Source organism: Erpetoichthys calabaricus, chromosome 2 (genome assembly GCF_900747795.2).
Source record: "Erpetoichthys calabaricus chromosome 2, fErpCal1.3, whole genome shotgun sequence".
NCBI lineage: Eukaryota > Metazoa > Chordata > Cladistia > Polypteriformes > Polypteridae > Erpetoichthys > Erpetoichthys calabaricus.
In genome coordinates this window covers 235,437,155-235,453,307 of record NC_041395.2, presented here as the reverse complement: position 1 = coordinate 235,453,307, position 16,153 = coordinate 235,437,155, and the positions used below count along the sequence as shown (strand labels likewise).

At 36.8% G+C, this 16,153-nt stretch overlaps 1 protein-coding gene across 6 annotated transcripts in view; it reads left to right on the top strand.

Moving 5' to 3' along the window:
* Positions 1-16,153, top strand: part of ctbp2a (C-terminal binding protein 2a) — a 416,986-nt gene that overhangs the window by 221,589 nt on the left and 179,244 nt on the right. For all 6 annotated transcript variants that reach the window (XM_028795274.2, XM_051922846.1, XM_028795272.2 and 3 more), the window contains one exon: positions 6,343-6,490. In XM_028795274.2, coding sequence (XP_028651107.1) covers positions 6,433-6,490 — 58 coding nt within the window. In that variant the 5' untranslated portion in view covers positions 6,343-6,432. The remainder of the gene's footprint in view (positions 1-6,342; positions 6,491-16,153) is intronic.

Below are 16,153 nucleotides of genomic sequence, written 5' to 3'. Positions count from 1 at the left end.
AATAACGACATAGTTATATAAAACATATAAAAGCAAAAATTGTGGCATAAATCATAACCTATTGTTCAATAAAATTAACAGAGGCAATGGAACTTGTATTATTATTTTTTGTGAACAAATATAGAACTACATCTAAAAGGTAAATATCAATAAAGTCAAATGTATACAACATATGAGAGCAAGAACAGAAACGTGGCTTATTGTAGTCAAGGGAGGCTATAGAACATCAGTTTCCAGTGTTTAACCTGGATATTATCTACAGGGCCAGTCTGCGGTTACTCTTGGCAAATTCTGAAATAAATTCATTCATGTCTAAATTTTCTGTGATGTTTTTCTCATGTGACTAAATTTCTCTTCCTTGAATACAGCATTGTTTGGCGAAGTGGAGTGAGAATGCGGTTCAAAGAAGAGAAAGAGCTTTAGCATGCAGCTAAAGACACACCAATGATGAGTGCTGTGATGCAGACATGGCTCTGACGTGCGGGATACTAGACGCGTGTTTGTGGAAGCCGCCACCATCTTTTTCTAGAGCTTTTTTTCCAATTAGTGTAGCCATGTTTGGTGAATATATCCTCGCGGTCCGAATTGGAAACACTAAATTTGTGGCAGGCAAAGCAAAAGCTGCCATCACGGACAACAGAATATTCAAGCCATGGTCGAGACTGATACTAGCTTGCACTAAAACATCTGAGTGTCTTTCCGAATACGCGCTTGGGATAATTAATTAAAACAGGCTGGGATGGGCTATCCATATTTAAGTCAGGCAGACTAGACTGTATATTTTGTTGAAGGCAGAGGTTTGGAGCACCCAACACGGGCACAGAGCTGGAGGATTGTGTAGGCATATCTACATCTTTTGGAGTTTCAGTTTCCCGTGAAGTGAAGTTTCAGTTCCCAACGTGGGTGCGCTGTGCTCCGTGTTGGTAGCAGCGGTGCAACCATGGAGCTGGCTCCACCATGGAGCCAGCAGCTTGAGGAGGGACAGAGGTTGAAGATGTCTGCTTTTTAATAAGCCACCTATGCATAGCCTTTGGTGTTACCAACCAGAAAATAAAAGAAGAATGGAACGTATACGCTGTTTTAATTAAAGAATGCGGTCAACAGGTTCAAAACGTGCTGCGAAGTGAACTGTGAGCAGCACGGTGCCTGTCTAGTGGAGGAGACACTGACGGATATGCCCCAAATTCAAACGGGCCTATTGGAAAGCAACTCGGTTTTGAAAATCAAATGTTATTCTTCTCCAGAGTTTTCATTGGACAGACATTGTACACAGCTGGTCACAATATAACAATATACTAACACAGATACACAGATAAAAAGATGCACAATGACATGAAAAAAATTAATTTGAAAAAAATTGAAACAATCACATAAAAAATAGTGGCAAAAGTGGAGATTTTCATAGAAAATAGAGACACTTAGGCCAGATGACCAAGAAATAAAGGGTAATTAATGAAAATATGTTGCTCAAAAGATTTTGCAATACATCCTTTAGTTCTGTCAAAATTAAAAGAATATGTCCAAAATGTATTTTGTGGTTAATCTGAAATTTCCTGATTGTTATTGCAATGCTGCAGAACAACCAGTTTCCTGACAAGGGGCAATTCACAAGATAAATTACAGGCAAGGTCAGTAAATAATAAAATCACAGAGGTGACCAAATATCAAGGCAGAAATTACAACATCTTCAAGTATACAAAAAATCTGGAAACAAAAGAAACAGAAAAACAAATGGAATTGCTCAAGAATCTAATCTCTTTGAAAAACAAAGTTCAGATGCTTCAGAGGTACATAGCATGCACTTGTAAAGATGGTGGACATGGCAGGTGTGACTATGCCCCAGTGATGTCACATGCACCCAGGTAGTTAACTCCCACTAACAACAAGTAGCATAAGTACAGAAACTTATTTCTGTCACTCGAAAAAAAAAAATGATTGCATTATTTTACAGACTTTTTCTGCTGGAGACATAAATAACCTTGTGCATGCCATCTAGTGACAGCTATTGAGGAAGAGGTTAAACAATCATGCAATGAAAATACAAGAACTGAAAAAAGTTATAGTCTAAAGAATTTGTTGAATGTATTACACAATGAGAAACCTATAAATAATGTATATGTTTATTTTAAATTCAATTATTTGCTATAAATATTCTGAAACAGTGTGGTGGCGCAAATCAAATCTTCAGGAGCCCCATTTGGGGGATAAAAAACGGAAAATGGAGAAATTAAACTTTATCCTGATTAAAAATAAATGTTGTGACGTTAATCTGGGTAGAAGTACCCTTATGGACCAACACAGGACACTGCCATCACATCAGGAGGTCACTCAGGACTCAGTAAGTCATAATGTAAGCCCTTTTGTATGGTTTGAGGTTCCCCTGGCTGCTAGGAGGTGATGTGTTGTAGCTTCAAATGTATACTGAGGCATACTGAGGAGGACAACCAATCTGGCCCTTTCCAGTACACGTCTGTAGTGATGGTAACATACAAGAAACTCTAGTGCCACTAGGGGGAGTCCTACCCATACAACACCAGGGATTGATTATGCCAGCCAGGACCCTGGAAGTGCTTATGGCAGGGTACCAGAAGGTGGTTGGAGCGCAATTACTTCCTTTTCTCAGTGAGCTTAGAGCTGGGAGGCAGCAGGTGACATGGGCTCAGCTGGTTACAGGGAGCAAGGAAAACCAAAGTAGAGAAAGGTGACCAAGGGAAATGTTTAACAGAGTATCCAGGAGCTACTATTGTTTAGTTAGGCTCAGGGGGCAGAGGTGTGTATTGTTTTTTAATGTACTGTTCCCTTGTATTACTTCTTGATGTTTTGTTATTAAATCATTTTTTATTTTGTCTTTTTGGACTCCTGGATTGATATTTGGGGTTGCAAGATGGCCCCTATAGACCACAACGTATACCTCCAACTTTTTTCACATTGTCACTTCATTGCAGGCTATATGCATGTTTAAACTTTTTGTCGCCTGATAACCAAAGCGCATACATGCATGATAGTGGCAGCAGCAAGCAATATCTTTGTGAAATATTGCAATACTCTTGGAGTATACTCTTATTTTGAGTAGTGGGAACAAAAACAAAACATGAAAAGAAATACAAAATGCCATTGGTGGTGAGATCATAGTCAGAATCCCTACATGGGGCAACAAAGATAAACAAAATTAAAATCGCAGAAATACTTCATTTCTGACAGCTTTCTAATGCATGTGCAGTTGACCCTCAAAATGGCACTTTTCAATGATATGCATTTTAAACAATGAGCTGTTACCAAAGTTTTTTTAGCAGAGAAGTAATCAGTAACAAACATTCACAGCTGGTTAAACATTTAATATGGAGACAATAAAAGCACTTTTTGTATCATTGGGTTCATATTTTTTTAACGGGCAATGAGTTAATAAAGAAGTTAAGTGGCTGCTAGTCCAGAATTCTGTCTGGAAATAAGAAGGGAACACAGGCTAATCTTTCTCACTGACACAAGGCTATTAAGTTTGATGTTGATGATGTTATAACATGAGAAACATCATAAAGACATCTAGTTACTCACTGAACATTATGAGTATGTTTAAATAATTCTGTAATAGATTATTAGCAAATAAACTGAGTTGCAAAACATACTGGGCTTTCCTGGTCCAACACCATCACCTATAAGTTGACTTTCAAGATGAAGACACAGTTTAATTGTTAAAATGTATAATTCTTACAATTTTACCACTTACCAGGTGAACTGCCTTGCCCATGTTTTACACAGTAGTAGGAACTGAACTGGTAACCTTGTGGGTTAAAGCCCATTAACCTAGACTACCTACTTTAAATGGCCTACTTTAAATGGTGCCTTTCTGTAGTGAACACCATCTCCACACATTTTTTATCTCATACATTTTTAGGTAATTGGAGTCCAAGCATCATGAGTGATTTGTACATTGTGTGGCACTTCCAATGTAGGAAACTGAATCTGTGACCAAATGCTTAATACTGTTTAAAAATATAATGGATTCACATTGCCAGATGGCTTCTGAATACCAGAATAGAGCCAAGGAAAAGAAGCAGCCTTATGAAGCACCTTTCCTGACAGCATCACCCCAGTATTTTGCAGTCCAAAGGTCTGTCTATCTATCTATGCACCCTGTCATTCTGTTTTGAAATACAAAAATTGAAGATTATTCCTGAGTATTTCTTAATGAAATACAAATTATACAAAAATAGAGAAAAGAAAAATTAATACTTTAATGAGCTCTTGTAGCAGGTTTCCCAGATAACCTATCTAGCTATAGTATCACTGGGTCATGTGTGTGAAAAGGTTTACTGTTAAAGAATTTCTTCTTTATGCTCCTTTATTACTTTGCCTCTACCTACTAAACTGCTCTATTAAACACTCTAGTTTCTCTTTATTTTTTATTTTGTATTTTCTATATGACCTTGGTAAAATATTTTGGGATAGTTGTTCCTGAATAATGTTGCTAATACTAGGCAATGTGGCCTTTAGACTGGGGGCTAGACACAGAATCATAATCACCACCTTGGACCACGCGCCAGTCACTTACTCTTCCTGTGCTCTACTTTAAAAAAATATTTATGTTTAATAAATTTTGATGTTGTAAGTCACCTTAGGTAAAAGTACCTGATAAAGATGCAATAATAATAATAATAATAATAATCTACTCTATATACAGTATATATAAAATCCTAAGCCTAAAAGTGCAATGATTTTATGTGATGTTTTTATGTCACTTTTTTGTCACACTTTAAATCAGGCTTATTTTAAAACCTACATATATATGTTTGGTATCATTCTTTTCAGAATTTATAGAACTTTAATGTGATGTTGTTAGATTTTCAGATTCTTGTTCTGTTTTTAAATTATAAACTAAATAATATCAAGCATTCACGTCCCGCAAGACGAGAGTTTGTGCCAAGAGATTTAACCACGCCCAGGGCCAGAAATAAATAACAAAGAGTAGGACAGCTGCTGTACCGGCTTTTAAATGTTCGAAGCGCCACGTGAGATGCAGATCACACGGCATGACAGCAGCAGTAAGCCAGCAGCTGATTGAGCAAAGAGGAGGTATAAAAAAAAACTATTTGTTTCCCATTGTATCACCGTTTAACAGGGGGTTTCAGAGAAACGGCCGCGTCTCCTTGGGGGTGCGTTCAGCCCCCCTCTTTACAACGCAAGTGGTAGAGATGAGAAGTGGCTGTCGCGTAGCGCAGGCCTGGGTGGTTGGCAAGCGATGCGAGCAGGGGGCGAACCCCCTAATAATAATAATAATGAGGTAGTCTGTTATAGAGTTTGAAATTAATTATCCCAGACTGGGGGCCTAAGAGGGTGAGGTCTGAGGAAGCTGAGGTGGGGAAATTTCAGTTTTAAAAGGCATCTCAGGAAGCGAGACAACAGCACTCTGTCACAGGAGCCAGCTTTTTACCTGGTTGAGTGGTGGGCCAACAGTACCATCTACAGTAAAGTATCAACAAGAGAACCCCAGACTGCCATTACACTGAAATTACATGCTCTTTAGTAGAAAGCCTACAGCCCATTAGATAAACATAATATGACAATTCAACAGATGCCCCCAGTGTCAAGATGTCCCAATATGTGTTAGATTAAAAAATACAGATCTATTGATTCCCCTCATTTAACATTACAATTTGCAAGAAGAGGGGTATCATTTTTATAAAAAATTATTAAGAAACACTTTAAAATTAAAATTGTTATTTACATAATGGTAGTGCAGTGCTTCATGGATCCAGCATCCTGGGTTCATATCCCATACGTGGTCACTGTCTGTACAGAATCTGCACATTCTTCTCATATTTACATGGATTTTCTTCTGAGATGTCACATTTTATTTCTAAAGCCCCATGTGCATGTTAAGTTGACTGGTGACTCTAATTGTTCTTATATGATGGCAGGTGTGTGTGTGAGTGGACCCTAAGATGGATTGATATCCTCTCCTAAGCTGGCTCCTGCCTTTTGTTCAATGTTATTGGGATAGGCTCCAGAATACTCCCGCTTCATGTTGCCATAATTGGATTTAGTGGGTTTAAGAATAGTATGTTACATCATAAAACAGTAAGAGAGGGTGATTGCTTATTAGCTTTAACTTCAGAGATAATCAGTTCACGTCCAGATGGCCCGCTGTTTTATACATGATAACACCATTTCTTAGCGAATGCCTTTTATACAGCATTTACTTAGCAATTCCATAGTTATTCATTAAATTTTAGGAAACCATTTGCCGGGTCTCATACTGCAGCTCCCACATCAGCAGCCTCCTCAATGCACAATGATATCTTTTATATGATCATTAATGGAATTGCTCTGCATCTGTTTCTTTAGGTGTTCTGTTGACGTTATGCCCTCAGGACTCCAGGCAGCTTATTAGGTTTGTGACGATTGAAAGGAGGACAGCACACCTGAGACCCAAGAATGGCTCTCATGGACAAACACAAAGTAAAACGACAACGACTTGATAGAATTTGTGAAGGTAAGGCTGGAAAAACTTCTTTTACCCTAGCTATGTAAAATGTACGTATAAATCTAATAAAAATAAAGGATGGGAGATATATGCCAACATCTCAGAAAAGGTAGCAATGGCATTGTAATGCAAGCCATCTCATAAAACTTAAATAAAGATGCACCAAGTTGCTTGAAAAAGACGCCTTTCCTAAACGTGTTGTGAAACTTGATGCATGTGCCCTAAAAAGACTGCTCAAGTTGCACCTATTGACAAATAGTAAATTTTACTTTAAAAGTTTGAAAGGGTTTGTGGTGAATGAGTATTTTTGCCAAAATATAAATGAATAAATGTGGAAATAATCAAATATAAAGCACTGGATGATTCCTGCTTGTGCTTGATATTCCCAAGTTAGGATCTAGCTCATTACAAACTTGGATGAAGTGGGTTCTGAAAATGGATGGATGGAAATAAATGCATAAATGTATAAATAACTGTGATAAACTACGGGATAAATTAAGGCAGTGGTCCCAAGTCCAAGTACAGGGTTACAGAGTGACTGTAGGTTTTCATTCCAACCAATGGCTGTTTTTATTTGTTTTATTTGTAATTTTATTAATTAACCAAGCAGTTATTTCATAGTTTAAAGTATTGGTGTCAATTCATAAATTTTCTAATTTTTATTGGAATGTAGCAATGTTACTACTTACTTTCTGTTACTTTCTAGATAATTTAGTGTTTTTTATCCTGACTTTTAGTATTTTCATCCTCAATACTACCAAAGTACTTCCACTTTAATTCCAGGTATTGTTGTTATTTAAACATTTATTTGCTAATTAGCATGCTAGTGGATCTGACACTGTTATTTGCCCCAATGTCTAATCTGCTTGTCATTAATTGTCTTTATTAGGATGCAAATAATAGAGCAAAGTAGGTAAAGTAATAGGAAAATGACAAAACAGAATGAAGTACTCTGGCAAAAAATCCAAATATTTCTAAACTGCACATTTCTGAATGCAAAAAGTGCAAAAATAATAGACCAGCTATTTAAACAATGAGATTAATTGTAGGGAAATGACTAACTTACTGTGAAACTGGTTGGGACAAAACCTGCAGCCACAGGCATCCCCAGGACTGAACAATTAATAAATGAATGTTAAAGGAGCATACATAATCACATGGTGCTTCACAGCATATGCAAATTGATCAGCCGCCCTAAAACATCCATTTATGGAGCATGATAATCTACCTTATACATATGCAATCATGATGCTGCAGAACTTCGAGGCAGAGCAGCCACCTGACACATCGAAACACCACCAGCTACATTAAAGAGCGTCTGGCTGCACTCAACAAATAAAAGTGTAAGATCATGTGTGGTATTACAGCGCCTCTCCTCTGACTTCTGGAGCATCTGAGCAGGTTACCAATATTACCTGGCACATGTGATGTCATGATTGCTGTTACAATGAATAGTATATGCTATATGAAAAACTGAGGTTTTACCCAGTTACCTTACCAACAAGCCAATCACCATTTACAGAAGCATCATAACTGTCAAAGCTACTCTGATTTAAAATAAATGAATCATAGGTTGACTTAGGCCACTAAGCCCTAACATTTGTCAATCTCATCTTTGCATCACAGATGACTTGTGTGTTAATGGAATGTCACTGCTTATGTTTAGCAAAAGCACCTTCATTCTCACTAGACGCCCTTATTGCAATACAAGTGCAGTAATTTGTTCCAATCATGTTAGGAGAACCTTTCTATGTTGGCAAAAACCATATGTTTTATGTATGTGCATCCACACCATATGAAAACTGGATGTAGCACCTCACCAGTTGGTCACTGGGCTTTTAGCCCAGTGGGCATGATTGAGTGAAGTTTGGCTGAGATATTCTTGACCTGTCAGCCAGTTCCCTGCGAAGTGACAACAGGTAGCCGATGTAAAATGACAAAAAACTAAAATTCTTCAGTGCAAATATGTAGGATTGACCATCTTAAAAGGGAGCTAAATACTCTGTACATCATATTCATCACTTTTGAGGTGTAAAATGTTTGTCACATTAGCATAACTACTTGTGATATGCATTGTTATGCATGTGATTCATCATTTACATGGTTTGGCTGCATTCTCCTACTTGAGCAAGGGTGCCATTACTTCCCAGTTTCGTCGAAATGTTGTGTACGCATGGGTCAGAGTTGCGTTAAATATATGCATGTCCTCCATCACATTTTCTTTTATAAATCTCAAAATGTGTGTGGGAAGTTGCATATGGACATTTAGAGTCTCTTTTTGTGTGTACAAAAGCTTTATAAATGAGGCTTCGGGTCAGTAAAGCGACAGTGATTATTGATGGAAAGGATAGATCACTAAAACTAGAAAATAAAGGGATTAATGATGTGGTGAGGATAGAAAGAAATGAATGATTGAACAAACAGCACATACTGTTCATACAGCTTAACTGTGAAAGCAAGTAAGGTGTCATGCTAATAAATCACTGAGAAATAAATAATTGCACAAAAATGCATTTGGATTTATTTTAGGATTTAGTTTTTTCTTTATTCATTTTAGTAGTTATGAATTTAATTGTTTATTTCAGCATTATCCATTTATTTCTTCAGTTTTGTTGATTTTTACTATTTATGCTTTTATGCTTACTTATCCGAATATGGTGCCTCATAGTGGTTCAATATTTAGCCCTTATCTCTCAGATTTATTTTTCTGAGTTTGATTCCTGTGCTTTGTTCTAGTTCCACCGATATCTGCATGGGGTGCTTATATCAACTTATGATACTAAACTGGACTCATGTTAGTAATGATGTACAGGTATGCTTGAATGAGCCCTGTGATTAACTGGCCATGATTGATCTATTTATGTGCAAACAGAATATTTATTTATTTAACATTTATTCATTTATTATTTATTTATTTCAGTGCTTATGTATTTTTATCTCCACACAACTTTGTAGTGTTTAGCCCTAACTTAGCTCTGTGAAATTTGGTTCAAATCTTGACCGTGCTCATTCAGTGTGTGCAATATGCATATTCTTCCCACGTCTTTGTAGTTTTTTCGATGGCTACTTCAGTTCACTGCGGTGGGTTGGCACCCTGCCTGGGATTGGTTCCTGCCTTGTGTCCTGTGTTGGCTGGGATTGGCTCCAGCAGACCCCCGTGACCCTGTGTTCGAATTCAGCGGGTTGGAAAATGGATGGATGGATACTTCAGTTCATCTCTCTCATTCCAAAGGCAACTTTGGTTGTTTGTTGTCATTGGTTTGCCCTGGTGTGAGTGGGCACTGCAGAGGAATGGCACTTTGTCCAGGGTCAGTTCCTGCCTCATACCTGCTGCAGATACAGTAGGTTCCAATGGTATAACACCTAAAGTGAATTAAGCTGATCCAAAAATGGTTGGATATATTTGTTTAATTAAACATTTGTTTTGTTTCTTTCTTTCTTTCTTTCTTTCTTTCTTTCTTTCTTTCTTTCTTTCTTTCTTTCTTTCTTTCTTTCTTTCTTTCAGTATTAATAAAAAAAGGAATAAATACAACATTTTTGCATTTATGCACTTTGTAATTCATACATTATTAATTTTGGCGTAAATAGCCTGTCATATTGTGCTCAGAAGCATTCTTTATTGCAAAGGTGGTTGAAACATTGAATACGTTAACTCTGCATCCTGTACAAGAGTTTCTGGTCCATTCGTGCCTGTGAAAAATACGGCACTGCCACCCAGATGAGGTGTTATGTGCGAGGGCGACTACAATTGTTTTCTAATCAAGTAAGAGAAAGATCTGTTGCCAGTGCACAAGTTTGTGCATATGGCGTCTATCTGCAAATTCAATGGAGTATCGGTTCCCCTTCAAGTTATGAATACACATTACCCTTTACATGTTGTTTTTTTGTGTTTTCTTCATCATCTTCTTCCTGTCCCCCTCTCTTCACTTGATCTGTATCCATTAAATGGCAGCAATTATCTTCCCAGATCATTCCATCTGCCTTTGTTTAGAAGTTGTCCAGTTGGCAGAAGACTGGCCAGATTGGTTTTATACTTTTATTTAAAGCTGCATCCAGCAATCCATAAATTTGGATTTATCCCACAGTTCTGTTGTACATCCTGCCAGCCTTAATCTGTCCAATTTTTCTTTTGTAGGCTCCAAACTAAAGCCCCCGTGTTTTACACTGATGAGAGGCTGCAAAATTGTTATTTGGCTGTAGCACGGGCCTACAGCGGGTCTTGATGGGCCAGGCTGGCCAGTGCTGTATGTACATGGAATGAAGCTGGATTGTTTAGAGTTCATATTATCTGCAGTATGGAAGCATGAAATGTGACTGGTAGATCCTTTGCTGTTCTTGTTCCTGTGTGGTCTGTTCTGTGACCTACCTGTCTTACGTACTTCTGTTTACTAATCATTATTAAACTTTTGGCATTTATTATTTTATTTATAAAGTCATTTATGTATTTGGCAGCATGTACATTACCAATTAGTGAACAGTCTTGCTTGCCTGCTACCAATGCATAACACTGCACACATACGGATATAATTATTTTTATTCCAAGTTCTTTTTGGGTTGTTTATGAAGCATATCTTACTCTTATTTTCCAGTTGAATGTGTTTGTCATAATGTTATGTCCAAATAGATAAAATAAATTATTTTCAAAAAAATCCATCATTTCTAGTCAGTCAACATTTGTTTTACTGTATATAATGTATTTAAAATGAATGATACCCTACAGGGTTTTAACAAATAATCTTAATATATTATTTAACCAATTAAATAAGATAGTATACAAATTATACAGCAGAGCTGAAGACATTAAAGTTTTACCACATAACAGTACATGAAGAAGATGAGGTACAAAGAGGAAATAATTGGGTGTCACACAATGTGTAAAATATCAGAGCAAAAGTAGACTTCACATGAAAGAAATTTCATGGTTAGTAGCATAGATTTTGCATTTAATTATTTAATATTAAAAATTATTTGCTGCGAAAATAACAGTTGTATAAAATAGCCTATGGGAGAGGAAGTTTCAATCATGGTGGTTACACTCTCACCTGCTTTACTGTGCATATTTATGGGAGACTCCTTATACGTCCACATTCTTGCTTTATTAATGTAAACACTAAGGTATCCTTACTTAAAATGGCATAGCTGCTTATAATTCTGTAAATTATAAATAATGGTTTTCCACTATTTAAAATATTATGTAAAAGTCACAAAATAAATCAAAATGAATTTAGAAATTGTCCAGTACAACACTCATTCAAAACTATAGTGAATAATGAACAGTTCTTTAGGGAATGACTACTGATAGATTAAGTGAGGTTTAATTCAGTGATATGGTGCACTTCTAGGTGTCATCAGTTGCTTCACAACTGTGTGAATATCCAGTTGTCAATGATGTGTTGAAATGCTAGGATGTGCCATTTCTGAATTACACTGCTGACCTAAACCCTCATTCTATCCTGCATATAACATGTCCTAACTTACTCTGAGTGGTGTTAAGTGTTCACTAAGCAACAGTACATGTTCTTCCAAAATGATTGGCCAATGTGACGACCGACCGACCGACCGACCGACCGACCGACCGACCGACCGACCGACCGACCGACCGACCGACCGACCGACCGACAGACAGACAGACAGACAGACAGACAGACAGATAGATAGATAGATAGATAGATAGATCTTTATTTGTCCCCAGGAGGAAATTAGGCTTTTTGCAGAAGCTCTTTAAATAAATAAAATTAACACACACTACTAAAAATCAAGTAAATTAAAAAAAAAAAAAAAAAACTTCTGGCAGTCACAGTCATAGTGATGCATTATACAGGTGTAGTGAGTGCTCTTGGTATAAAAGGAGCCCCAGTGGCATTTCTGGACACACTTCTGCTGAATAATTAGTTGGCTGAAAGTACTTAGTGCTAATGTATCAGTTAGAGGACAATGTATTTTAATCAGCAGACGTCTGATGTTTCACCACCTTAAGATCACCTATAGAAATGTGCAATTTTTTCATACAATTCTACCCAAATTTCAGGTCAGTGAGAGAAACATGCATTTGGTTATTATAAAGCAGGGTTGTCCAGCTCTGATGCTCAATGTTCAGTGTCTGCAGGTTTTCATTCTAACCCTTTTTTAGTGATCAGTTTCTGCTGCTAATTAACGCTTGTGCCTTTCTTGTGCCTTAATTGTAATTTACTAGCTATTTAAGGTCTCATCCACACGTACCCGGGTATTTTTTAAAACATGAGTTTTCTCCTTCATTTTTAAAAAAATCCTGTCCACAAACACACAGTTTTTTAAAAAATCTCTATCGACATGAAAACGCAAAAATCCGCTGAAACAGGCATAGATGACAAAGGGAATGTCATTTAGATTATGTCTATTTCCCCTTTTTTTCAAATGTGTGTTCAGCATTGAATTTGCAAAAATATGGCATCATGAACACTACCTGGCCATTTCACTACGACATCAATATATTAACACTTGTAATCACAGGCAGCTTGTACGTTAAGAGAAAACCACCCCTTTCTGTTCAAATAATCCATGGAATTTATGGATGGCTGCTTTATGTCTACATGAGTCCATGTGAAATCCTGCTACATGTTCCTCTACTTTGAATTCAGTGACAGGTAATTTTATATACACAGGGCCCAAGTGGACTATAATTGCTTCACACACTTGCCTTACTATTTTAGAAACCACCTGCCTTGACAACCCAAAGGCATTTGCCGTCTTGTGTAATATCTCCCCTCATCTGCTTAATAATAAGAGTGTGCAGGCAACTTTTTTTGACAACACTGACGGGTGATCTCATTACAGTTGTCTTTCCTTCATTGTGCAGACAAAGCAGCTCACTCAAAGACAACAGGAATGTCCTTGACAAACGAAAATTTTCTTCAGCAACAACCACCTTGCTCTCAAAGTTGTCCCACCAACTGGAGGTCTGTGTCATCGGAGCATTCAATGTAGCAGTGACTTCCATATCGCATTCTGATACCTCTGTTGCTCAATATAATAATAGATAGACAGACAGACAGACAGACAGACAGACAGACAGACAGACAGACAGACAGACAGACAGACAGACAGATAGATAGATAGATAGATAGATAGATAGATAGATAGATAGATAGATAGATAACTTTATTAATCCCAAGGGGAACTTCACATACTCCAGCAGTAAACATCAGTATATGCTCCCAACCACGTAAAAAGTCCCGTTAGCAAGGTTAACACCAGCACTACTTTACCTACAATCGCATTTGCACAAAATTAACATGCCCAGTATTAGCAAAACAGATAATGGCATACACACTGACATCAATCAAAGACAACACCGACGCACACTGACATTTCAAGCCAAAAACTCAGTTTTCCCTGTCTACATGTAAACAGGGAAAACAGAGTTTCTAAACATCTTCACCCTGGAAGGAGTTTTTCAAAAGTTGAGTTTGTGTGGACGAAAGGCCAAAACACATAAAAAAAGCTACATTTTAAAAAATACCCAGGTATGTGTGGACAGAACCCTCGATTGTTTCTTTATTCCTTAATTAGCAGTCAAACAATCATGAGATACAAAATGAGTTGTTAACCTCTGTCCATCATTCAATATCTGAAAATAAACAAAGGTGGACTTCTTGGTAATGTAGATCTGCTCAGGTCCACAAACGATTTTCATTGTGCTCTTAGAATACCTGATGAGGCAAAATGAAAGCACCAATACGCCATGGAATTAAACAACTGTTTTAATTAAAAACAATTGGCTTCTAATTAATAAACTGGTTGAAATGAAACTGGAGATCCCAACTTAGTTGGTCATCTATTGGCTCACTTCATATCTCATTTTTGTTTGGCTGCCATTTAAGGAAAAAGGAATAAATTCAGACGACCAAGCCTTAAACGTGGCAATTAAAATGTTGGGGGAAAAAGTCAATTATCAGCAGAATTTGGTCACTGATTAAGAAAGTAAGCAAAACCTGCAGCCATGGAATTGCTCCAGGAGAGGAGTTGAACACCCATGTTAAAGTGGATGAGCTGTGATTTCTTATAATCTTAAGCTGAATGAAAGACTTTTGGAACAATCAAAGGATGGTAAGAAGGTTCCAAAATGCTATTTGTTTCTAAGCCAAAAGTCTTTATTTTTCTCATTCTTTTGCATGTTTAGTCAGGCTATGCAAAACCGATGGCAGCCAAAAAGGCTGATCTGCCCCCTCTGTGGCTACTATGGTGAAGGCTTCTCACAAAATACAAGTGTGTTTTTGCCATCAGCCTGAGCTGTCACTTTTGTTTCAGGCGTTACTTGAAATCATATGCTTTAACATACATTTACATTATCCAAGTTTCTTCAATGAAATGGTTTTACGATCTGTTCATGAATAATGCACACCAAAGGCGGTTTGCAGATCCCAATATTAAATACTTCTTTATTTTTTATGTGGAAGGTTTACTTTAAATTTTATGGTCTGCAGGTATTTCTAGTATTTTTTCCACTCAGTAGCTTTTTCAGCAGCAGTTTTAAGGGCTAATTTAAACCAGAATTGGCATTCATGTTACATTACAGTAAACTGATCCAACATGTCAGGTCTGGTAGAATGCATAGAAGGAAATTTCCCCAAAAGCAGTTGACAGTGAATAGAGTGTTAAAAAATAAATATGCTGCTCAGACCTCAATCTATAAACTATAGCAAACTTTAAACAGGGTTTTAAAAGTAAGAGCCACACACCTTCATAAAGTAGTCAATAAGCTGTGTCTTTTACCAGGTTTTGCCAAACAAATTCCAAAATGGATCTGTTTGAAGTGGATGGGGTGGCCTCAGGATATCATCATAGTGCACAATGATTGCTGGTTATTGTGTGCTGCCATACAGATCCAAAATAACACACATGTACAGATCTTGACTGAAAGAAAAATAATTAAATAAAATGTAATTCTGATTATTCAAAAATGAATTGAATCTATAATATTTTATAAAAATTCACAAAATAATAAAAAATAGACATATACAGTATACTGAGTTAGTACTTACTGTATAGTAAAAGATAAAATATTCCACATTTAGTAGGCTGACACATTCTATTAAGGAGCACTTTCTTTGCAAGATTGCATGTGACATAACAATATTGTGATGCTCCTGCAGCGCTCAATTCTTGTGCCTTTTTCTAGACAATTATTCGTTGTGTATATTTGACTTATGGCTCCATGTTTCTTGAACTCTGTGTTTTTATTGTTGCTTTCATGTGCAGAGACTTACTCTTATCCTGATTATAGTTCCATCTTTCACTGAAATGCCTGCTGCCAGTTAAATTATTCTTACCAAACTACATAGCTTACAAATTTCAGCTTCCGTCTTACTGTCCTGCCCAAGTATCATTCTAATACCTGCCGTCTGCCTGTTTCTCATTTTTATTGCTGTTGTTAAATATAGTTTAACATAATTGGAATATTATAATAAGATATTATGGTATGATATTATGAGGATTGAGATAATTACAGAAAATGAGGAATGATTAAGAGAAGGAATGAGCAATTGATTGACATTCCCAAGGCTTACAGAACAGCATGCCTTGGGAGTGAACCTAAAGAAAAAAATGTATTATTCCAATATATATAAAAATAAAATAACTATTATTAATCAAATATACTGCACAGTAAATTTGCAGGAAATTAATTTAACATAG